The 26,646-nt window shown below is 37.1% G+C and overlaps 2 protein-coding genes across 2 annotated transcripts in view; one reads left to right on the forward strand and one right to left on the reverse strand.

The window, feature by feature from the left end:
• The window catches only part of LOC117322428 (neurexin-4-like), a 29,208-nt gene extending 24,155 nt beyond the window's left edge, over nucleotides 1-5,053 (reverse strand). Inside the window, exons 1-3 of the mRNA XM_033877344.1 lie at nucleotides 4,947-5,053; nucleotides 2,871-3,023; nucleotides 127-317 (exon numbers count right to left, since the gene is read on the reverse strand). Coding sequence (XP_033733235.1) covers nucleotides 127-317; nucleotides 2,871-3,023; nucleotides 4,947-5,019 — 417 coding nt within the window. The 5' untranslated portion in view covers nucleotides 5,020-5,053. The remainder of the gene's footprint in view (nucleotides 1-126; nucleotides 318-2,870; nucleotides 3,024-4,946) is intronic.
• Nucleotides 5,054-5,217: 164 nt separating this feature from the next.
• Nucleotides 5,218-26,646, forward strand: part of LOC117322434 (alkylglycerol monooxygenase-like) — a 28,766-nt gene continuing 7,337 nt past the window's right edge. The window contains exons 1-9 of the mRNA XM_033877351.1: nucleotides 5,218-5,299; nucleotides 7,115-7,868; nucleotides 11,320-11,447; nucleotides 12,104-12,255; nucleotides 14,671-14,774; nucleotides 16,681-16,776; nucleotides 20,657-20,789; nucleotides 22,835-22,914; nucleotides 25,718-25,852. Of these exons, the coding sequence (XP_033733242.1) occupies nucleotides 7,755-7,868; nucleotides 11,320-11,447; nucleotides 12,104-12,255; nucleotides 14,671-14,774; nucleotides 16,681-16,776; nucleotides 20,657-20,789; nucleotides 22,835-22,914; nucleotides 25,718-25,852 (942 nt within the window). The 5' untranslated portion in view covers nucleotides 5,218-5,299; nucleotides 7,115-7,754. The remainder of the gene's footprint in view (nucleotides 5,300-7,114; nucleotides 7,869-11,319; nucleotides 11,448-12,103; nucleotides 12,256-14,670; nucleotides 14,775-16,680; nucleotides 16,777-20,656; nucleotides 20,790-22,834; nucleotides 22,915-25,717; nucleotides 25,853-26,646) is intronic.

Here is a 26,646-nt window from a genome sequence, read left to right on the forward strand (position 1 = left end):
CTTGAGCATGAGTTTGGTTTCTGAATCTGAATTTCTTTAATAACTAACCTAGCTAGGCTGGCAGACTCCAAATTATGGAGATTACATGTACCATTGCATGGAATCTACTAAGTGGCTGTAACATACCTCTCTGATCCCGAACTCATTGGAGTAGAACCGCCACGTCGTACGGTCAACGGAGAATGACAACATAAACTCGGTAACATACTCGTCAGTACCCTGTCGTCCCTGGGTCTGAAGTCGTGTCAGAAGATATTCCCGTCCAAGGTCTACTGCGAGGTACTGAGCTGAGTTCTGTACTTTAGATGTCCAAGACCCTGGGTACAACAAGATCATTAACAGTCACAGAAATTTGAAGCTCCTTACAAATTGAATGCAAATTCAATATTCTGAATATACCAGTTAGTTAGGTAATTTTTTGGTCTTATATTATGAACAAACGAGAATAGTGTGGGGCGGAACAACTTATACACCCATCAAATGACATATAGTGCAATATACTATCTTAAATTATGATTTGCATCACCTTAAGAGTCGCTAGCTGGCATAATAGAAATCTAATTATAACATTTCACGCCAATGTTGATGTTCAATTTTTTAAGTTTGAGGAATACATGCAATCAGAAGTCTCCAACTCGTTAAACGCAACTTGATATATATCATGACTATTAATTAAGCCTACCAAGATTCAAAGAAATTGTTAGAAAACTGTAGAAGGAGAAATCTCCAGACAAGAATACACAAAGGGGAATAACTTCTGATATCAAAGCTGAATCAAATTTTTTTGGGTAATGCATTCCTAGTTGCAACGAAATTTGTAGGAGATCTCCAGACAAAAAAAAAAATACTAAAATAAACAAAGGGAAAATATAACTTTTGCAAAAATAGTTGAATCAAAATACTTCTCAAAGAAACACAACTTCACATCACCCACGTGGGGCATTTGTCTGGTCACGACACCATACCATAATACTTCCATCAAATTTGATGGGAGTATAAACAAGAGGCCCATGGGCCTTAACGGTCACCTGAGATTTGAAATATTTCAGTTAATTTAATTTACCCTTTTTGGCCCCGCCCATCAGCCCTCAGGGGTCAGTCAGGGCCAACATTTGCATATTATCAAACTTTCATCCCATGCTGAAAATGTTAACCAAGTTAGAATGAATTCCAATAGAAATCAAACAAATCAGTCAAAAATGTGATTTCCCTATATAAACTATAGTAAAATTTAACCCCTCCCCAGGGGCAAACTTATGACCCCCGGGTCATTAAATTAATAAATTTTAGTAGAGCACCTTAAGACCCTTCCAACTATGAAGAGTATTTGATTCTACCTTATTTCAGTCTTTAGAAGAAGATTTTTGAAATTTCAGCCAATTTGACCATTTTTAGCCCCGCCCATCAGCCCCTCCTGGTCAATCAGGGCCAACATGTGCATACCCTCAAACTGCCATCCCAAGCTGATAATGTTAACCAAATTAGAATGAATTCCAATAGAAATCAAACAAATTATAGTCAAAAATGAGATTTCCCTATATAAACTATAGTAAAGTTTACCCCTTCCCCAGGGGCAAACTTGAGACCCCGGGGTCATGAAATTCACAATTTTAGTAAAGCATCTTAAGACCTTTCCAACTATAAAGAGTATTTGATTCCTACTTATTTCGGTATTGAGAAGAAGATTTTTGAAATTTCAGTCAATTTGGCCCTTTTTAGCCCCGCCCATCAGCCCCTGGGGGTCAGTCAGGGCAAACATGTGCATGCCATCAAACTGTCATCCCATGCTGACAATGTTTACCAATTTAGAATGAATTCCAATAGAAATAAAACAAATAAAAGTCAAAAATGTTATTTCCCTATATAAACTATAGTAAAGTTTACCCCCTCCCCAGGGGCAAACGTGAGACCCCGGGGTCATGAAATTCACAATTTTGGTAAAGCACCTTCAGACCCTGCCATCTATGGAGTGTATTTGATTCCATATTATCCGAGAGTAGAGAAGAAGATTTTTGAAATTTCAGTCAATTTGGTCCTTTTTAGCCCCGCCCATCAGCCCCTGGGGGTCAGTCAGGGCCAACATATGCATGCCATCAAACTGCCATCCCATGCTGATAATGTTAACCAAATTAGAATGAATTCCAATAGAAATAAAACAAATAAAAGTCAAAAATGTGATTTCCCTATATAAACTATAGTAAAGTTTACCCCCTCCCCAGGGGCAAACGTGAGACCCCTGGGTCATGAAATTTACAATTTTGGTAAAGCACCTTAAGACCCTTCCATCTATGAAGAGTGTTTGATTCCACCATATCTGAGAGTAGAGAAGAAGATTTTTGAAGTTTTAGTCAATTTGACCCTTTTTAGCCCCGCCCCTGAGGCCCCTGGGGGATGGGGACCATATAATTTACAATTTTGGTTGACCTTTAGCCATAGAAGCTTCCTGCTAAATTTCATTGAATTTGGTTTAGGGGTTTTGGAGAAGAAGTCGAAAATGTAAATTGTTTACGGACGCACGACGCACGACGACGGACAAAAGGGGATTAGAATAGGTCACTTGAGACTTTGTCTCAGGTGACCTAAAAAGAAATGCATGGTTACGATCTGTCAATCAAGTGTTTTAGGGATTCGGATATTTGATATTGGACTCATGCTTTTCCTGTGGAACTCCAATTTTGAGTTTCCTCTCCATCTTTTCAGTATTTGGACGATTAAAATTTGTTGAATGGTGTTTTGAACTCAATTGAAAAAAAAATCCTATCAAAATACCGGAAATGTGCTTTACAAATATCACAATTTGCTGTGATATATTTACATTTCCACATCACTATTTTTTTTTCATTTCAACTGCAGAGTAAAATAAAATATACCTGCTGTTTCCATGAGCCTTCCTCTGTTGGGCTGCCTAATACTGCTGGCCGATGACGAGGCCCACAAACTACCGTCGGGTATCCTGGACCCACTGTTCACACCGATTCCCACGGCACTGCCATCTAGACAGTCGGTGTCACGAAACGGTGTCTCTAAAATGGCAGAAAAATAACTAGGTCAAATGTTTATCAATAACAAAGCACACTAAATTGATCAAATACAAAGACCTTCTGTAACATTAACTAGTTTCTGGAGAAAACCTTATACCAGCTTTGATAGTGTTTCAAATTAAAGATGTATTCAGGGAATGCAGTTGTAGCACTCGGAAATCCTCATAACTCCAAATAAAAATTCACCTCCACTGTGACAAATTCCTGTAGACGTACATATTATAAAGTGTTTTTTGATAACCTAGCTAAATATGGCACATAGGCACATTCACTAAAATCAATTTCAAAGAAACCAAAGTCTGGAACTTTTAAAAGTGGTTCTGGCCTTGATAAGAGGTGTATTCAAAAGTTCGGTATTTGTGGACTAAATGAAGATGGTTGCCTAATTGAATTACAAGATGACTTGGATCATATTTCATTTAAATTGAGTCAATGTTAGCACATGAAAACCATGAAATGGTGGCGGGCATAAAAATTAAGACATCATATTTGCTTAATTACAATTAAATTTTAACAAGTTTTGGTCTAAAATCCTCCAGGTACGAGGCCACCTTTCAGGTATGGAACAATCTCCCAAATGATATCAATCAAAAAACGATAGTATCTTCAGGAGAATGTTGCATACCTGGGACGGCCCTATTTGCCATTTGCAAGTTGTGTTCATGCAACCCAAAACTTAGATCTGTTACCGAGTTCTTTCAAACTTAGCTTCTTCAGTTGCTTTCGCCATGTGCTAATTAATTTTAACTTCTGTACTTGTTTTACTTTCATAGTATGTTATAGTGATGCTACATAACATCTGTGATATTTTTTAATGCATCATTTATATAGCTGCTTCATCTGATGTACTTATGAAGTTAATTAAGTTATGTAGCTTTTACAAAAAGTAAACTATTTTCAGTATGTCTTTCCTTATTTTAATGTTTAATTGCTTTCTATATGTGCTGATTATTTGCTTAATTGTTCTGTACTTGCTTTCATTACATAGGATTTATAGTGCTTTAATGTCAGTGTATGGTGCTTATATAGCTTGCCTTTTATTTGTTTGTTTAATTTGAAGTAATTTGGATTTAACACCGTGTAGCTGTTTAACATCATTGACAGTAAATAAAGATTATTGTTTTTTATTGTATTTGATCAATGTATTATACACTAAATACAATGTTATCCTATTGACAATATAAAATCTGACGATCAGGTGTGAATCAATTTTAAGAATGCAACTACCTGTAATTTTTTGACTTCATGGTTACAAATGATATAATCCAAATTAATTGCGCAAACTAGAGGAATGACGTTGTATACAATTTAAATAGACAACACATTTTATTCTATGTACAGTGTACATTGCATGCAGTATATGTATCACATTGTCTGTCCTCTTAATTGTCTTTCGAGTTTAGATTACGTACTTATATAAGTAAAGGTATCCTTAGAATATATATATAAAGCCTGAGACAACATGATGACTCTTTAATTTCAGCTGATGGACAGAAATATCCCCTTTCCCTCCCACCATCATGAGGGATTGATGCATGTAATTGATTCCAGAAACCATATCTAAACAAAAATCCACAATGCATATTGCCGACCGCGGCTCAAAACATACTCGCTTCATAAACAAAATAACGTACATCCACTTTATGCAGACATGGTCACCATATATACACGTGCTATAAGGCCTAATTTCTATTTAATCGTGCCATAAAATTTATAAAATATCACGGAAATATGTAAAATATATACACTTCCGCTATAACATATAAATCAAAACACTTTCCGCCATTTTGAACTGAAGTTGAATTTGGGTCAACACCCAGGTGTGATATTTACCTGTACCAGGTGCGCATATCTTAAGATTACTTAATTACATGTCCGACAAACACAACATGACATTTTACTTACTGTCTCTTTCATATCCGTAGCATATTTGGCAACTTATTGCCAGAATTAAAATTAAGCGTTTCATACGCGCCATGACCAGCGCAGGTGTGTTTTGCGTGGATTCTGTCCCTTTACCTGGATCACGTGACACGGAATACAATTTTGATTGGATTAACAAAATGAGTCATTCAACATATTTCAGGTATTCATCAGTATGTCAACAGTAATATATGAAAAAATATATCTCCCGGCAGTTTTATAAAATAAATTAGAATCATCTTGGAGACATAGGTATACTCTCATATATAAGAATTATTTTTGGTGTAAAATATTTTTACAATATATTTGTGCAGAAGTACGGGAACAAAACACAGGTATGTGTTTATCATGTTATTCTGATATACGAAAGGATAAATCGACAAGTCATGTATTATTCTAGGAAGCCAATAAAAGCATGTTTAGATTGCATGATACAATTATTTTAACGGGGAAATACTTTTTTTTTTAAATTGTCAAATACATATCAAAACATAATGGAAAAGGAACTTAGCATGGCCAGGGACATATAATCTATTAATGTATTCATAGACCTATATACTAATAGTAGTATATAGGTCTCTGATCTATTATACGTCCCTGGCATGGCACATGTTTAAAATCGTTCTGATTCTATATCATATTTTGTATCAAATCAGTAATTTATTCTTAGCATTACTGTACTATGATGACATCGTGGACTGCATCCGTAAAACAGAATCAGGAAAAGTGGTGTTACATGGTGCGGTGCTATTTGTGTGGAGAGTTTCAGTGTGTGACACGCGGTATATGGTTTACTGTGTCAGCTAGTTATCGTAATGCTAACTAATACATTGGTTATTTCTGTCATAATGTGTTATAAATGAACAATGTACACTTCTTATACTCCCTAAATGTTTTCAATACAGTTTCATTTTAATTATACAATTTAATGTAAAACACTAAATATCGCATATTAACATACATTTCATACAGACCTGCGGGTAAAGTAACCTTTGATTTTTTTTCATCATCATTGTTTTTTTTTCTTTTAATTTGCGGTCATATGTATATTTAATCATTTATTTTTTACGGGAGAAGACGGATTATAAGTTTTAAATTTGTTTTTGATCCCATTTGCAAATAAAATCAAAATCTGATTCTATATGGATTTAAATCTTATTGCAAAACAATATCTACCATAATTCAAAATACATCATGCCAAAATAGAACACTAATGAACTATTATTGCTGTATTTTGTGATATAAATAAAGTCTTTGATCGTGTTTGGCACGGGGGTCTTATTCATAAATTGAAAGAATCGGGCATATCTGAGAAATTACTAACTCGGTGCGAAAATTATTTATCTGGCAGAAGTCAAAGGGTTGTAATAAATGGTATTTCTTCCGAAACTCAAAATATCAAAGCAGGTGTACCTCAAGGTTCAATCTTAGGGCCTCTTTTCTTCCTCGTATACATAAATGATATGGTGAATAACATCAATTGTAAAATAAAATAATTTGCTGATGATACCGCCTTGTATATAATAGTTGAAAATCGCACTCTCGCTATTAATACTATCAATAATGATCAAATTCAATCCAGATAAGACAGAATCGTTATTAATTAGCAGGAAAACTATAGCAGGAATTTATGATCCTATTACTATGAACAATATAAATGTAGCTAGTGTAAAATCTCATAAACACTTAGGGATATTAATATCTGATGATGGTATATGGCATAAACATGTTGAATATATATTGAAAAAGGTATCACCAAGACTAGCAGTATTAAGAAATTAAAAAAACACCCTTGATAGGAATTTTCTCCAAACAATATATTTTGCTTTTATTAGACCTATTTTGGAATATTCTGAAATTGTCTGGGATAATTTACCAAATATCTTATATAAAAATTTAGAAAATTTTCAAAAAGAAACTGCAAGAATAGTTACAGGTGCTACAAAATTGTCTAGTGTAAATCTATTGTATAAATATGTGGACTGGGAAAAATTATCTAAAATACGGAACATCACAAAATTGTACAGTTTCATAAAATGTATCACAAGAAAACTCTTATTTTATCTGTCAGATCTTATTCCAGGTAAAGTATCAGATAGTCATAGGCATAATACACGAAATTCAAATAATTTACTCTCAATTAATTGCAGAACACGTTTGCAGTTTTACAAAACCTCATTCATGAAAGTGGTAGAGGGAATGTTACATCTTTATCTCATGATGAACATCTAAAAAAAAACAACGACAGAACCACAAAAGCTAAGTATTTTGATAATTACATCACATCGAATAATCGAAAAATGTCACTAAAAAATTCAAAGCCCCTCGCAGTGTGTGCACCGTGACAACTTCGAGAAATACCAGAATTCGTTCTTCGTGCGTACAGTCAGAGCCATATATAGATCTATACATCTATATATATGTCTCTGGTACAGTCCCTCCCTCTCGCTCTCCACCGTTCATATAGAGGTAGAGCTGTGGCTTATCACGCCCTGGTTCGACTGTTTTCCCTGTTCTTTCACACATTCATTCACTAGAATTACGATTCTTTCATGAATTTTGAATTAATCCTGGTGTTTAATAATTTTGGAAAACCCGTCCATACACGTAGCTATATTCATTGGGTTATAAATATGTATCATGAACTTTCCCGCGGTTTTGAGTCAAGGCTTTCCAAAACTCTAGACCACGTTGCAGTTAGAATCCGATCTATGCATTGATGCGAGTTGCTTCCCTTTTAAGGTCATAGTTGAGATTGTCATGTGACATATCATCAAAACACTGGACAAAATGGAGGACATGATGACAGCATCGACCGTTGGTCTGCGTCGGATGTTCTACCTTGTCACACCAAACGAATCATCGTTCAAAGATGTGGATGACGTTCCTAAATATGTCGACGAGGTAAACAGATTTTTTTTGTTGGTGTTTATGCCCCTGTCACACTTTACCGGATTGGGCCACCGGACGTGAAACGGATAACATTTTTGGATATCCGGTGATGTTTGTCAATATCCGTTTTATGTCCGTTTTATGTTCGGTTCATTCGTTTCATGTCAGGTGATGTACGGTGCGTCCGGTGGTATCCGTTGAAAAGTTTTGTGCATGCACAAAACTTGAAACGGACAGTAACGGATAAGAATATTCGTTGGCTGTCCTGTGCATGTCCGTTTTGTCCTGTATATATCCTGTCATTGTTCGTTTATATGCGGTAGGTGTACGGGGGGCATGCGTTATCCAGTCCGTTGATGGAACTTGAACGCATACGCCACGCATAAACCGGACCTTCAGCGGACACATAACGAACACATAACGGACACATAACGGACAAACACAGGATGCTTGCAGGATTAACACCGGACACGACGAATAGACAAACGGATTGAAAACGGATAACACGCACAGAACGGATGAATACAGAATACCTACAGGATACCTACAGGGGGAGGAATTGACTACCGACAGAAACTGATTAATTATCGCAGGCATATAAAAAGGTTCTTGGAAGCTTCCAAATTAGATTCACAGACAGTTGTCAGCATGGAATGTCAGACTAAAGTTTCTGTGCAGTTTACAGAATACAGAATATTAGAAATAAGACATTGCATATACTAAAATTTTTCACATACACTGGCAAATGTGTCGCGTATCTATTTCATATTACATGTGTAGACAAATCTAAAATAGATATGCAGAATTAAATTACACATGTCATTGTAACACACACAAAACAAAACAATAAAACCCACAAAAAATTGGCCATGAACAACGCAATACAATTAACAATGTTGACATTTAAATTTGGCTATAAAATATTATCTATATATAAATATTATCTTAATCTACAAATGTTAAAAATGTATATTTACACTTTTGACTGATCGCCGGAGAAATGCATATATCTTGTTTTTTTTCTGCACGCGCGCGTTAATGTCCGTTAGGTGTTCGGTTTGTCCGGAATGCATCCTGTACACGTCCTGATTCACCGGTTCATGTTCGTTTGTTGTTCGTTACTCATTCGGAGACACCCGGTTGGTAGTACGGTAGCCGTACGTTACATGTTCGTTATTGGTACGTTTTATCCGTTCCATATTCGGTGCAAGTACGTCGTCAGTTTGGATTTTTCTACCGGACTGACAACTTTGCCACCGTATACCACCGGATAACAAAAATTTCTATCCGTTGATGTCCGGTACACCAATCCGGTCAAGTGTGACAGGGGCATTAGAGTAGACCGAACATCAGGCTGAAACAGACTTCTCGGATAGCTGCGCTACTATCTCTCCCCATTACGCAACGAGTTTTTCTCGTGATATTATTACGATTAATTAATTAGGTAAATTAGGTTAATCAATTAATTATTTCATTCATTCATTCGCGACTGTTAGATCATCTATTCATATTTATTTTCGTTTCGATTTCTGGTCGCAGGTATATATATTCAGAGATATATATATGTCTGATATATTATACGATGTAGATTATTACTTAACATTAAAAAGAATGTCATATTCATGAATATAGAAACAGGTCAATTTGAATTATATATACTATTTTGGACTGTAGACCTGTATGACTCATATGGCGGTCAGGGATTTTATTGTAGACTAGACCTGACCTAGATGTCAGACAAACCAGATAGAATGTGTATACACTATAAGTATATCAAATAATTTAGAAGATAAACAAAAAAAGTCACAGATAACTAAATAACTTGACATAATTTGATTTGTTGATATGCTGTATTCATTTGTTTTAAATGAATATGCAGCATAAAAATGTTAGTAAAATTTGAGATGAAAAAATAGAAAAAATGCAGCAATTTAACCCGATGAATATCTGCTACAAATACAAAATCATTCTGAATGAGGTAATATTAATATTAAATCAATTAATTTTCCTTTTATTTAAGAACTTCTCAATATACAAAAGGCCAAGGGTAAAGATATTTTAGGACAGTAGTTTGAAGGGTTATCAACTTTATTCAAATAAATGACATTTACCAACTTTCAAGGTTACATGGGTCAAGTGTTGTGAAATCTAAACAACATCATCTCGGTAATGATATGACCTGGCCATTATCATGTTATGTGACCAATATAATATGCTGGAATAAAGGGCTACCAAGTTTGGAAAAATCAATCACCTTGATTTACTTTGAATGTCATTTGGGTAATAAAAAAAAAATCTTTTAACAGATATTTTGCCAAATATATGCTGAGATGAGGGCCTACGTTTTCATCAAATGATTGACCATGTTGGACCTCAAAGTTTCATCAAATGATTTGATGGATTTTAAAGGTTTTCATGAATATTCCAGGCTTCTGACATATCTGATCAAAAAAATTACTGAAGAGATTATAGTTCAATGATGAAGTCTTCACTTCACCAGCTACAGAATATGTGAGCAATACAGGCCCATAGAACTCTTGCTTTTAACTAGACGGTAGGGGCTGAGATTGACGATAACTCAGGTTTTTGAGAATTGCTTGCCTAAATTCTGATACTAGATTATCTTCCCCTAGTTTGAAACTTAGAATCAAACATTTTAGAGACCAAAATTATAAAGGTCAGTTTTATTTATAATTCTAATATTGTAGAGACAGGGGGCCAGTCTAACTACATTGCCCAGTCTGGTCCATCCTGCGGATAAAATAAATAAAATTTCCTTAAATCATTGGGTTAGATGGCCAACAGTTTCCTGTGTACTTTTATCCCCAATTATCAAGTTTGTAGGAGATTTCAGAACATGTGCATCACGAAACATGTCTCTCTTTACAGGGGTTGACACTAACTAAATAATCGCCTTGACAGACTGATGCATGGGCTGCCAGGTTTTGAAATGAGGCAGCCCAGGCTGCCAAAGGTGAAGTCCCTCCTGTGGGATTTGGGGGCATGTCCCTACAGGCCCTAGCTCGAACACTGAGGAAAAATTGAATTCCAGATGCAGTTTCCTGCATTCTAGTTCATTCTGAACATAGAAATATTAGGTCTTACACTAAAGGGTTTCATAAAAAAGAAATGTTTTGAAAATAAAATTATTGAAGTACATACATTTGGCTGAAAATGTTGACAGCCAACAGGGCTGCTTGTCAGGACATTCTGGCAGTCCAACCAGATTTCAGGCAGCCCAGGGCTGCCGGGCTACTGTTAGTTTCGATCCTTGCTTCATGTGTATAGTGTCCAATAAACCAGAATACCTAATTATTACTGATTTAATCATAATCAGTAGGTGGCAGCACTAGTATTGTCACTGGGTCACAGAAGACAACATCTGTTATTATGATATATTGCATAACAAAACAAGTGAGTTGCCAATTGTGTGACAATTTAATATGTAAATCCTCTTTTCCAGGCGCTTCCTGTATTCATGGTTCTGGTAATGATAGAAATCCCGATACTCCTCCTTCAGGGGAGACCACTCCCAAGGTTCAATGATACCTTTGGTTCTCTAGCTGCGGGAGTCATCTCACAGTTTCACAGGTATGTAGTGGTCAGACTCCCATTGATGTTATCAGTATATATAACATGGATACTATGACATCTGATAGTGAAAAAACAAGGCACGTCCTTAAATGACTCTGGCTGTTCATAGGACGTTAAACAAAATAGATTAAACCGAAATCTGATAGTGATATTTATGAATATTCCAATGTATATATATACCTGTTCATATTTGGACCCCCTGTCTTACCTAACAAGCATGTACATCAAAGTACCTACCAGTGATGGTCAGTCCGTTTTTAGCCCGTGTTAGAGCGACAATAGGATGATTGATGGACACAGCCATTACACAACGCCTCTACATCAATATCATTACTGGTTGTTGAAGAGCCATTATTCTACATGGCATTGATAATTAAAACTTATTCATGAAGTAATGCCATTAAAAGTTTATGGTCTTGAGTGTTGACCATTCAAGTGCCAAGCTATTAGAGATTGGGAGGCTTCGTTGGATCAAGTTAGAAGTTGATGTGGAATTCAGGGGCTGACAGATTTGAAAGGGATGGAAGCAGTGAAACAGGTTTAAAAAGTATATACATGTAATACATTTGTATTCTAGCTTTACAAAAGTGGTTGATAGCATTTATTATGTAGTGGTAGGTACATATGATACAATCATACTCTTCTCGTTACAGTTTACTGTTCCGTGGAATGGAGATAGCAACCTATATATGGGTATACGATAGATGGAACATCATATCTCTACCCTGGGACAGTCCTTGGACTTGGCTCTTTGGTCTGGTTTTTGTGGATTTTGGATATTATGTGGTGCACAGAACAGGACATGGTGAGGGTTTCTGTAGGGTATATGATATGGTGCAGGTTTCTGTAGGGTATCTAGACATGGTGAGGGTTTCTGTAGGGTATCAGGATATGGGGAGGGTTTTCTGTAGGGTATATGATATGATGAAGGTTTCTGTAGGGTATCAGGACATGGTGAGGGTTTCTGTAGGGTATCAGGATATGGTGAGGGTTTCTGTAGGGTGTCAGGATATGGTGAGGGCTTCTGTAGGGTATCTAGACATGGTGAGGGTTTCTGTAGGGTATCTAGACATGGTGAGGGTTTCTGTAGGGTATCAGGATATGGTGAGGGTTTCTGTAGGGTATCAGGATATGGTGAGGGTTTCTGTAGGGTATCTAGACATGGTGAGGGTTTCTGTAGGGTATCAGGATATGATGAGGGTTTCTGTAGCGTATCTGGATATGGTGCGGGTTTCTGTAGGGTATCAGGATATGGTGCGGGTTTCTGTAGAGTATCAGGATATGGTGCGGGTTTCTGTAGGGTATCAGGATATGGTGCAGGTTTCTGTAGGGTATCAGGATATGGTGCGGGTTTCTGTATGGTATCAGGATATGGTGAGGGTTTTCTGTATGGTATCAGGACACAGTGAAGGTTTCTGTATGGTATCAGGATATGGTGAGGGTTTCTGTAGGGTATCGGGATATGGTGAAGGTTTCTGTAGGGTATCAGGACATGGTGAGGGTTTCTGTAGGGTATCAGGATATGGTGCGGGTTTCTGTAGGGTATCTAGACATGGTGAGGGTTTCTGTAGGGTATCTAGACATGGTGAGGGTTTCTGTAGGGTATCATGGCATGGTGAGGGTTTCTGTAGAGTGTCAGGATATGGTGAGGGTTTCTGTAGGGTATCTAGACATGGTGAGGGTTTCTGTAGGGTATCTAGACATGGTGAGGGTTTCTGTAGGGTATCAGGACATGATGTGGGTTTTCTGTATGGTATCAGGACACAGTGAGGGTTTCTGTAGGGTATCAGGACACAGTGAGGGTTTCTGTATGGTATCAGGTCATGGTGAGGGTTTCTGTATGGTATCAGGATATGGTGAGGGTTTCTATAGAGTATATGACATGGTGAGGGTTTCTGTAGGGTATCAGGACACAGTGAGGGTTTCTGTAGGGTATCAGGATATGATGTGGTTTCTGTAGGGTATCGGGACACAGCTAGGGTTTCTGTAGGGTATCAGAACATGTTGAGGGTTTTCTGTAGGGTATCAGGATATGATGTGGTTTCTGTAGGGTATCGGGACACAGCTAGGGTTTCTGTAGGGTATCAGAACATGTTGAGGGTTTTCTGTAGGGTATCAGGATATGATGTGGTTTCTGTAGGGTATCGGGACACAGTTAGGGTTTCTGTAGGGTATCAGGACATGTTGAGGGTTTTCTGTAGGGTATCAGGATATGGTGAGGATTTCTGTAGGGTATCGGGACACAGCTAGGGTTTCTGTAGGGTATCAGAACATGTTGAGGGTTTTCTGTAGGGTATCAGGATATGGTGAGGATTTCTGTAGGGTATCAGGATATGGTGAGGGTTTCTGTAGGGTATCAGAACATGTTGAGGGTTTTCTGTAGGGTATCAGGATATGATGTGGTTTCTGTAGGGTATCGGGACACAGTTAGGGTTTCTGTAGGGTATCAGGACATGTTGAGGGTTTTCTGTAGGGTATCAGGATATGATGTGGTTTCTGTAGGGTATCGGGACACAGCTAGGGTTTCTGTAGGGTATCAGGACATGTTGAGGGTTTCTGTAGGGTATCGGGACACAGTTAGGGTTTCTTTAGGGTACCAGGATATGGTGAGGGTTTCTGTAGGGTATCTAGACATGATGAGGGTTTTCTGTATGGTATCAGGATATGGTGAGGGTTTCTGTAGGGTATCAGGACATGGTGAGGATTTCTGTAGAGTATAGTATATGGTGAGGGTTTTCTGTACGGTTTCAGGATATGGTGAGGGTTTCTGTAGGTTATTTAGACACAGTGAGGGTTTCCATAGGGTAACTAGATATAGTGAAGGTTTGTGTAGGGTATTAGGATATAATGATGGTTTCTGTAGGGTTTTGATAGGTAAACAGACTATGAATGTACATTTTATTTACTACATATAAAGGACTTACAATTTAATTTTTTGCTGGAGTTACAGCCCTTGACACTTTCAAACCAGGGAATCTTGCAAATGCTACTCCAACAATAGCATGTTAGATATCATTGGATTTACTTCATATACTGGGCATTCTATGTTATTATTATTAATTTAGATAGTTAAATTTGTGATTGAGAGATTTAATTTAAAATTTACTTCTATGTGAAAGATTTTAGATTAAATGATAATCTACTTACCATTTAGCATGAAAATCAAACTCTCTCAAAAATAAATTAATATGCAATGCATGTTATCTTGATTGATTGACAGAAATGAACATCATGTGGGCGGGACATCAGACTCATCACAGTTCTGAGGACTACAACCTGAGTACCGCCCTACGACAATCTGCGGTCCACAGATACTTCAACTGGGTATGATGGAGAGTTGATTTCATTTTTTTTCATTTTTTTTTTATTCCGTAGGCCTTTCGGATATGTGATAACATATCAATTAATAAATTATACATGTAAAAAGGAGAGTGACCAACATAATATCATATATGGTGCAATGACATGTAATTTCATAAATTCATTTTACATTTTACATGAAACTATAATTTGAAAAAAAAAATATACATGTATCTTTCAAAATGGTTTTACTAGAAAACATATCATGATTATCAAGATATAGAGGATAATAACCAAGATAATATCTATATATATATATATACATTTGTCTATATGATCAATACAGTTTTCAATTACGCCTTTTTGATGCTAGGTAAAGATATTTACCTAAATTGGACAATTCTCTTACATTAATTATGGAGACTTAAAAGTTGCGTTAATTTAAAAACAGATGGTCTTTTATGATAATATTGTTTGATAAATCTTAACCTTAAATCATTATAATAAGGGCATATCAAAATGAAATGGAATTCATCCTCTACATCTCTTAAATTACATTTATTACATATTCTGTTTCTACGTATAATACCATGATGTCTACCGAATTCAATATTCAGTTTGTGACATGACAGCCTGAATTTTGTAATCATATGTTTATATTTATCTTCAATAGGTTTACGTAAATAAAGCTGGACACAGAAATGATCTATCAAATGTTGATATAATAAACTTTTTGGTGAAACAGATATCTTTGCTAGAATGTTTTGGGTGGTAATGTCGATTAATCTCTGTCTTATTATTTGAAAAGCATAGTTGATCGGAATGAAAGCATCGAACATATAATCAAGCCCTAATATTGCTAATTCAGTCTATATATGATGGAGAGTTGATACAGAGTTAGCGTTCAGACAATAGACATAGCAAACTTTAGTTAATGACTCTAAAGTTCATCTGATGTGTGTCGTAATGGTAAGCCTACCAGCTTATTGTTACGTCTGCAGCTTATCAAAACACAAAGATAGCAGACATATTTTCCACAAAGTATTCTTAAAAAATATATGAATTTTGATCAAAATTGGTCAAGTTGTTGCTGTTTAAACATATATCGTTACATAGACATTTAGCATATTCCCAAGTCATACACTGTAAACCCTAGCTGGCTCCAGTTTCTATAAAGACTTCCTTAATTAACTTACTCAAAGGACATGTACTGATAAGTGCGTAATGAAAAAGAGAAAATATAATTCCTTGATTTTGATTGGCTATTAGAGCAAGGGAGATAACTTTTTAGACAGAAATGTTTGATGCTAGTTGATATGGTTATTGGTTCAAATTCTCATTTAGAATGTGACTACTCAGGGTTGACCTAGATTTTTATGTTGTTGATGAAGAAGATTTTTTCCCCGCTGGAATACCTGGTCCTAGTCCTCTTCTATTTTTCTCATCCAAATGTTTATACATGTACATCATGTACATATATACAGGGTATTTTTTGTTTGAATTACATTTTTACCAGTGAAAAAATGAAAATTATTCATTCTATAAAAGTTATGTGGCACTTTTTCTGATTTGACCAATAAGAACACTGCTTACAAATGACGATGGGGAAAATTACGATTTGCATATATATAGCTCTCCATCATGTTTTATGACTTCAAAATGCAAGATAGAATGCATAACGTCACAATTTGGTGTACATTTGTGAGCCATTGACAGGGGACCGCAATGAATTCTGGGAGAGATTGAGCTGCCTCGGTATATTTTGCTATAAAATGTAATAATCAGAATATCTAACAGTATCTTCAGTAATACCAAGTATATTTCACTCGTGTGGCTAATATTTTGATATTTTTCACTTGTGCTACGCACACATAACGTACCTGTACCTGTAATGTCACTGTTAACATATATTTAATGTTTACCTTGACAGATATTCTACCTCCCCCTGGCCCTGTTCATGCCTCCGTCGGTCTTCCTTGTCCACATCCAGTTCAACCTACTATACCAGTTCTGGATCCACACAGAGGTAGGGAGACGAGCACTGTCGTATAAGTGGGTAACTGAGGGTGTTAATAGGTAACTGAGGGTGTTATTGGGTAACTGTGGGTGTTATTGGATAACTGAGAGTGTTATTGGGTAACTGTGGGTGTTATTGGATAACCGAGGGTGTTATTGGATAACTGTGGGTGTTAATAGGTAACTGAGAGTGTTATTGGGTAACCGAGGGTGTTATTGGGTAACCGAGGTTGTTATTAGGTAACTGTATGTATAATTGGGTAACTGTGGGTGTTTATTGGTAACTGTGGGAGTTATTGGGTAACTGTGGGAGTTATTGGGTAACTGTGGGTGTTAATGGGTAACTGTGGGAGTTATTGGGTAACTGTGTGTGTTATTGGGTAACTGTGGGTGTTTATTGGTAACTGTGGGTGCTATTGGGTAAATGTGGGTGTTATTGGGTAACTGAGGGTGTTATTGGGTAACTGAGGGTATTAATAGGTAACTGAGGGTGTTGATAGGTAACTGAGGGTGTTATTGGGTAACTGAGGGTGTTAATAGGTAACTGTGGGTGCTATTGGGTAACTGAAGGTGTTATTGGGTAACTGAGGGTGTTATTGGATAACTGAGAGTGTTATTGGGTAACTGTAGGTGTTATTGGATAACCGAGGGTGTTATTGGATAACTGTGGGTGTTAATAGGTAACTGAGAGTGTTATTGGGTAACCGAGGGTGTTATTGGGTAACCGAGGTTGTTATTAGGTAACTGTATGTATAATTGGGTAACTGTGGGTGTTTATTGGTAACTGTGGGAGTTATTGGGTAACTGTGGGAGTTATTGGGTAACTGTGTGTGTTATTGGGTAACTGTGGGAGTTATTGGGTAACTGTGTGTGTTATTGGGTAACTGTGGGTGTTTATTGGTAACTGTGGGTGCTATTGGGTAACTGTGGGTGTTATTGGGTAACTGAGGGTGTTATTGGGTAACTGAGGGTGTTAATAGGTAACTGTGGGTGCTATTGGGTAACTGAAGGTGTTATTGGGTAACTGAGGGTGTTATTGGGTAACTGAGGGTGTTATTGGGTAACTGAGGGTGTTATTGGGTAACTGAGGGTGTTAATAGGTAACTGTGGATGCTATTGGGTAACTGAAGGTGTTATTGGGTAACTGAGGGTGTTATTGGGTAACTCTGGGTGTTATTGGATAACCGAGGGTGTTATTGGATAACTGTGGGTGTTAATAGGTAACTGAGGGTGTTATTGGATAACTGAGGGTGTTAATAGGTAACTGTGGGTGTTATTGGGTAACTGAGAGTGTTATTGGGTAACTGTGGGTGTTATTGGGTAACTGTGGGTGTTAGTAGGTACATGTGTGTGTTATTGGGTAACTGTGGGAGTAAGTGGGTAACTGTGGTTGTTGATGGGTAACTTTGGGTGTAATTGGGTTAATTTGGGTGTTAATGAGTAACTGAGGGTGTTGATGGGTAACTGAGTTTTAATGGGTAGCTCATGGTGTTTATGGATATTTTTGGGTTTAAGTGGGTACTGAGGTTATTATTGGGTAACTTTGGGTGTTTTTGGGTAACTGTGGATAATATTGGGTGACTTTTGGTTTTAGTAGGTAACGAAAGGGTGTTATTTGGTAACAGTGGGTGCTTGTGCATAACAGAGGGTGTTTGTAAGTAATTGGGTTGAAGTGGGGATTTAAGGTGTTATTGGGTAACTTTAAGTTTTAGCAGGTAACGAAGGGTGTTATTGGGTAAATGTTGCTGTTGTTGGGAAACTGTGGGTGTTATTGGGTAACTGTGGGTTTTAGTGGATAACTTGGTAAATGTAGGTTTTAGTGGGTAACTGAGTGTATAAGTGGGTTACTGAGGGTGTTAGTAAGTTACTGAGGGTATAAGTGGGTTACTGAGGGTGTAAGTGGGTTACTGAGGGTGTTTGTAAGTTACTGAGGCTATAAATGGGCTACTGAGGTGTTAGTGGGTTACTGAGGTGTTAGTGGGTTACTGAGGGTATAAGTGGGTTACTGAGGGTATAAGTGGGTTACTGAGGCTATCAGTGGGTTACTAAGGCTATCAGTGGGTTACTGAGGGTATAAGTTGGTTACTGAGGGTATAAGTGGGCTACTGAGGCTATCAGTGGGTTACTGAGGCTATCAGTGGGTTACTGAGGGTATAAGTGGGCTACTGAGGGTATTAGTGGGTTACTGAGGGTATAAGTGGGTTACTGAGGCTATCAGTGGGTTACTGAGGGTATAAGTGGGCTACTGAGGGTATTAGTGGGTTACTGAAGGTATAAGTGGGTTACTGAGGCTATCAGTGGGTTACTGAGGGTATAAGTGGGCTACTGAGGGTATTAGTGGGTTACTGAGGGTATAAGTTGGTTACTGAGGGCATAAGTTGGTTACGGAGGGTATAAGTGGGTTACTGAGGCTATCAGTGGGTTACTGAGGTATCAGTGGGTTACTGAGGGTGTAAGTTGGTTACTGAGGGTATAAGTTGGTTACTGAGGGCATAAGTTGGTTACGGAGGGTATAAGTGGGTTACTGAGGCTATCAGTGGGTTACTGAGGTATCAGTGGGTTACTGAGGGTGTAAGTTGGTTACTGAGGGTATAAGTTGGTTACTGAGGGTATAAGTTGGTTACTGAGGGTATACGTGGGTTACTGAGGGTATAAGTGGGTTACTGAGGGTATACATGGGTTACTAAGTGTATAAGTGGGTTACTGAGGGTGTTAGTAGGTTACTGAGGGTATAAGTTGGTTACTGAGGGTATACGTGGGTTACTGAGTGTATAAGTGGGTTACTGAGGGTGTTAGTAGGTTACTGAGGGTATAAGTTGGTTACTGAGGGTATAAGTGGGTTACTGAGGGTATAAGTTGGTTACTGAGGGTATAAGTGGGTTACTGAGAGTGTAAGTGGATTACTGAGGGTGTTAGCTGGCTACTGAGGGTATCAGTGGGTTACTGAGGGTGTAAGTGGGTTACTGAGGGTATAAGTGGGCTACTGAGGTGTTAGTGGGTTACTGAGGGTATAAGTGGGTTACTGAGGGTATAAGTGGGTTACTGAGGCTATCAGTGGGTTACTGAGGCTATCAGTGGGTTACTGAGGCTATCAGTGGGTTACTGAGGGTGTAAGTGGGTTACTGAGGGTATAAGTGGGCTACTGAGGTGTTAGTGGGTTACTGAGGGTATAAGTGGGTTACTGAGGCTATCAGTGGGTTACTGAGGGTATCAGTGGGTTACTGAGGCTATCAGTGGGTTACTGAGGGTGTAAGTGGGTTACTGAGGGTATAAGTGGGCTACTGAGGTGTTAGTGGGTTACTGAGGGTATAAGTGGGTTACTGAGGCTATCAGTGGGTTACTGAGGGTATAAGTGGGTTACTGAGGCTATCAGTGGGTTACTGAGGGTATAAGTGGGTTACTGAGGCTATCAGTGGGTTACTGAGGCTATCAGTGGGTTACTGAGGCTATCAGTGGGTTACTGAGGCTATCAGTGGGTTACTGAGGGTATAAGTGGGCTACTGAGGGTATTAGTGGGTTACTGAGGGTATAAGTGGGTTACTGAGGCTATCAGTGGGTTACTGAGGGTATAAGTGGGCTACTGAGGGTATTAGTGGGTTACTGAGGGTATAAGTTGGTTACTGAGGATGTAAGTGGGTTACTGAGGGTGTTAGTGTGTAACTGAGGGTGTTAGTGGGTCCTGACCCAGCATTATATTACACAGGGAATAACATGCTGATTCCATAGACTAGTCTTAGATTACTGTGTCCCAACAAATCAAACTTTATAATAATACCAGGTTAAAACGTTCTCAAGACAAGAATAATAAATTACGAATAATGTTTATAGAAATTTGAGTAATGGAAGTTGGTGAAGGTTTGTTAAATCCAGCTGTGGTTTTATTTCACCAGACCGTGAGAAGTGTGGGACCTCTAGAATGGATACTTAACACTCCAAGTCATCACCGAGTCCATCATGGCCGAAATCCTTACTGCATCGACAAAAACTATGGAGGTGTACTCATCATTTTCGACCGAATGTTTGGTAGGTGTGAACCATAATGCATTAAATCATTATTTACTTAAAGCTTTAAAATCATTGACACTCTTAAATAATAATAAAGCATCATGGGGTTTGATTTAATACCATATGAGTATCTTCTTCAAGTGCGTTCATTAAATACATATATTCTCAAAAACTGAAGTGAATGTAAATACGTAATGTTCGTTTGTATTTTCTTTTTGTGGCATGGAGCTTTCAAATTATTTATGGGTGCAAACCTTCGCGGTTAGCCCATGCCACAATAATATGATAATACATTATCAATATTCATTGTATATACAGTCCAACCCAGTTATGACAAATTTCTAGGGACCACTCAATTGCTTTTGTCCTATTCGGGTTTCGTATTATGTCGGGTCGTATTTCCAATGCGCAACACCATGAATGCACAGCACATGTACACTTTGTATACACAAGTTTCATGTTTCTTTTTTTACACTCAAAAGTAAACAAAACCGCATGTTAATTTAATTAATCAATAAAAAAAAAACATTGTACATTGTATGTGGTATATTCAGTCTTTATTATTTAGGCCTACAAATACCTGAGGTCAGTTCGCGCAAATCTTATCCGCAGCTGAGGAAAAAATAACTGACTCCTGTCTGTTTAACTCGATCAGATCTAACCTTGATACCAAATATAGCATAGTCTGTCAAACTTTTGAAATTATGAGTATCAATGTCATTTTGGTTTTGTACAAACCATTATAACTTATCAAGCGATTCACGGACCTAGCAATCAGTAGGCCCTAACACATGTTTCTAGGTCACGACCATCATCATCATTTGCTCTCGTGTTTGTGGAGCTCCTCACAGTATTGACGTCAGCCACAGTAATCTCTCTGATGTGACAATACTGCTGTCAGTATCAATATATTGTTAAAATGAACATGATTCACTCACCTGTATGCATGCCTACGCTGTACAGTGCATGGGTTGGTATGTGACAAAGATTATTGGTATGTGACAAATATTATTCATATATGACGAAGATTATTGGTATGTGACAAAGCTTATTGGTATGTGACAAATATTATTCATATGTGACGAAGATTATTGGTATGTGACAAAGCTTATTGGTATGTGACAAAGATTATTGGTATGTGACAAAGATTATTGGTATGTGACAAAGATAATTGGTATGTGACAAAGATTATTGGTATGTGACAAATATTATTGGTATGTGACAAATATTATTCATATGTGACGAAGATTATTGGTATGTGACAAAGCTTATTGGTATGTGACAAAGATTATTGGTATGTGACAAAGATTATTGGTATGTGACAAAGATAATTGGTATGTGACAAAGATTATTGGTATGTGACAAAGATTATTGTGGCAGATGTGATTAGAGTGTGTCCTGGCCAGACTGAGGTTGTCAGATGCATCCGGCTAGTGTTTGGAGGTCCCGGGTTCAAAACCTGGTCTTGACGTTCGCTTTTCCACTCCTACTACATTATGAAAATTTACCTGTGTGACACTTCGCTGACTCTAACTTGGATACTTCCTATTATATTGGTTTAAAACAATTCAGGCATGTTGGTGTAATACCCAGGTTTTTGTCATAATTGATTCGTATTAAAATTACGTGGAAAAACAATATAAGAATTTAATTAGCACGGTTTACAGGGGATTTAATTTTCATTCGTATTAAGTGAGTTTTTGTATTATTAGAGTTTGTAATAAGTTGAGTGGACTGTATGTTCATTATTTCATAACAACCATGTTAAAATGAAAGTTCATCAACAATGAAAGTTTTCTATTTTACAGAACCAGAATGTTACATTACATATGTGATATATGTCTTTACTTGTTTGCTTTGCATGACAGATTACTTATGTTCTATATGACAGGAACTTTGACAGGAACATTCCATTAAGTATTGGTGATTTTCATACTTAAGTTAATATCATTGAGTACTTTCCTGTGATACAAATAGTTTATCTGTAAGATTTATTTGTAAATAGTTAACAATCATGGACACGCATTAAATGATCTGGATAAAAACAAAGTTTATCTGTACAGGTACATTCCAAGCGGAGGAGGAGAAAGTGATTTACGGACTTGTACATCCACTCCAGTCCTGGGATCCGATCAATGCACAGGTAACTTACTTCTGTTTTATCTCTACCATATTTATCCTCAAATAACCCCCCTCCCCTAGTGTAAAAGTTTAGTACCGTATTTATCCTCAAATAAGCCCCCTCCCCTAGTGTAAAGGTTTAGTACTGTATTTATCCTCAGATAAGCCCCCTCCCCTAGTGTTAATGTTTAGTACCATATTTATCTTCAAATAACCCCCTCCCCTAGTGTTAACGTTTAGTACCATATTTATCCTCAAATAACCCTCTCCCCTAGTGTAAAAGTTTAGTACTATATTTATCCTCAAATAACCCCCTCCCCTAGTGTAAAGGTTTAGTACTGTATTTATCCTCAGATAAGCCCCCTCCCCTAGTGTAAAGGTTTAGTACTGTATTTATCCTCAGATAAGCCCCCTCCCCTAGTGTTAATGTTTAGTACCATATTTATCTTCAAATAACCCCCTCCCCTAGTGTTAACGTTTAGTACCATATTTATCCTCAAATAACTCCCTCCCCTAGTGTAAAAGTTTAGTACGGTATTTATCCTCAAATAACCCCCCTCCCCTAGTGTAAAAGTTTAGCACCATATTTATCCTCAATTAACCCCCTCCCCTAGTGTAAAAGTTTAGTACCGTATTTATCCTCAAATAACCCCCTCCCCTAGTGTAAAAGTTTAGTACTATATTTATCCTCAAATAACCCCCTCCCCTAGTGTAAAAGTTTAGTACTATATTTATCCTCAAATAACCTCATTCGATTCCCTAGTGTAAAAGTTTAGTACCATATTTATCCTCAAATAACCCCCCTCCCCTAGTGTAAAAGTTTAGCACCATATTTATCCTCAAATAACCCCCTCACCTAGTGTAAAAGTTTAGTACCGTATTTATCCTCAAATAACCCCCTCCCCTAGTGTAAAAGTTTAGTACTATATTTATCCTCAAATAACCCCCTCCCCTAGTGTAAAAGTTTAGTACTATATTTTTCCTCAAATAACCCCCTTCGATTCCCTAGTGTTAATGTTTAGTACCATATTTATCCTCAAATAACCCTCTTCGATTCCCTAGTGTAAAAGTTTAGTACCATATTTATCCTCAAATAACCCCCTCCCCTTGTGTAAAAGTTTAGTACCGTATTTATCCTCAAATAACCCCCTCCCCTAGTGTAAAAGTTTAGTACTATATTTATCCTCAAATAACCCCCTCCCCTAGTGTAGAAGTTTAGTACCATATTTATCCTCAAATAACCCCCTCCCCTAGTGTAAAAGTTTAGTACTATATTTATCCTCAAATAACCCCCTCCTCTAGTGTAAAATTTTAGTACCATATTTATCCTCAAATAACCCCCTCCCCTAGTGTAAAAGTTTAGTATTATATTTATCCTCAAATAACCCCCTCCCCTAGTGTAAAAGTTTAGTACTATATTTATCCTCAAATAACCCTCTTCGATTCCCTAGTGTAAAAGTTTAGTACTATATTTATCCACAAATAACCCCTCCCCTAGTGTAAAAGTTTAGTACTATATTTATCCTCAGATAATCCCCTCCCCTAGTGTAAAATTTTAGTACCATATTTATCCTCAAATAACCCCCTCCCCTAGTGTAAAATTTTAGTACCATATTTATCCTCAAATAACCCCCTCCCCTAGTGTTAACGTTTAGCACCATATTTATCCACAAATAACCCCCTCCCCTAGTGTAAAAGTTTAGTACTATATTTATCCTCAAATAACCCCCTTCGATTCCCTAGTGTAAAAGTTAAGTACCATATTTATCCTCAAATAACCCCCTCCCCTAATGTAAAAGTTTAGTACCGTATTTATCCTCAAATAACCCCCTCCCCTAGTGTAAAAGTTTAGTACTATATTTATCCTCAAATAACCCCCTCCCCTAGTGTAAAAGTTTAGTACCATATTTATCCTCAAATAACCCCCTCCCCTAGTGTAAAAGTTTAGTACTGTATTTATCCTCAAATAACCCCCTCCCCTAGTGTAAAAGTTTAGTACTATATTTATCCTCAAATAACCCCCTCCCCTAGTGTAAAAGTTTAGTACCATATTTATCCTCAAATAACCCCCTCCCCTAGTGTAAAAGTTTAGTACCATATTTATCCTCAAATAACCCCCTTACCTATTGTAAAAGTTTAGTACCATATTTATACTAAATAACCCACAATTAGTGTAATTGTAGTTAGAACTAATATCCATACCCTGCCTACACCACTCACTGATGATCTGTCTTAATTTGGCTGCCTATCATCGATCCACAGCTATTTTATCGTAGCTAAGTTGCAATATGTGTGCTTAAAGAGAGGAAGAGGTTGTTAGTTTGAGCTCTAGCATGGGCAGGATATATATGTTAACAAGGATGAAAATGACGCCATCATATATTCTTAATACAACAATTTACTGAATTAAGTATACATGTATATTCAAATAGAAAAGTGGAAATTTCTTTTTATGAAGTTATGGGAACTGAGTAGCTAATGTGGTCATATGACCAATACTGACTAGTGTGGTTATAATATGACCAGTACTGACATGTGGTCACATGACCAATACTGACATGTGGTCACATGACCAATACTGACTAGTGTGGTCACATGACAAACACTGAATAATGTGGTCACATGACCAACACTGACTAGTTTGGTCACATGACCAACACTGACTGTGGTCACATGACCAACATTGACTAATGTGGTCACATGACCAATATTGACTAGTGTTGTCACATGACCAATACTGAGTATTCATGACAGTAGGAGGATGCAAAATACGTTCATTTCTTAAGTTAGAACTATACCATGGTGCAATCATTTTGTGTTTGTAGTTCTGCCACTTGAAGTACATGATCAAGAAAGTTCAGGAAGAAAAGGGCTTCAGTAACAAGATGGGGGTCATCTTTAAAGGTCCGGGCTGGTCGCCTGGGAAACCGTGGACAGGATTGCTAGAGGATATCCCAGAGGTATGTATGTTTCTGTATGATGATGTAGAATTTGAACTTACATGTCTTTGGTAAAGAAATCAAATGACCCTGTACCGATATCAATTCAACTTTCAAAATTGTCGCGAGAAATACTTATGGTATGACCTAATGTTTTAAAACTTCACAAGAAGTTACTTAATTATAACATAATGCCATTATCTGACAACATAAAGTAAGAAATTCCAATCTTGAAAGTATTGATGTGTTGAATTACAACAAGCCTGCTTCCAATTAGGAATATTCATGGTATAGATTTGCATAATTAAAATGTATGTTTTAGAATCTAATTCTTACTGACACCTACAACTGTTAGAATTTATGTGTAGATCTAGGTTGTTGAGTGGCTGTCATTTGGAATTTATAATAAAATACATGTAATATGATATGCCACAAGCCTTTAGGAGATTGGCACATCAAATCATTGAACACATAACTAATATTTATGAGAATATGAGATTCAGCAACTCTCAAAACAAATTTTATGTAAGACAGAGGAATTTCAAACTGGATGGCTCGTTTTCCTCTGGTAGCACACTTTGTTACAGTAGGATAGCCTGGCCATGGGTGATTTTTTTGTTAAGCAAATAACTCCTGTATTATGATATGCATAAAAAATAAAAAAATTAAATGTATACTGTAATTGGTATTTTCATTATGAAGAAGTATATACAGGCTTCATATTTGTTAAAAAAAAATTAAAAATAAATTTCCCGATTTTACGAAAGTGTGTTCACACTGGAAATTTAGTTTTGCCTACAACAAAAAATGCTACA

This window comes from Pecten maximus, chromosome 2 (genome assembly GCF_902652985.1).
Source record: "Pecten maximus chromosome 2, xPecMax1.1, whole genome shotgun sequence".
Taxonomy (NCBI): Eukaryota; Metazoa; Mollusca; class Bivalvia; order Pectinida; family Pectinidae; genus Pecten; species Pecten maximus.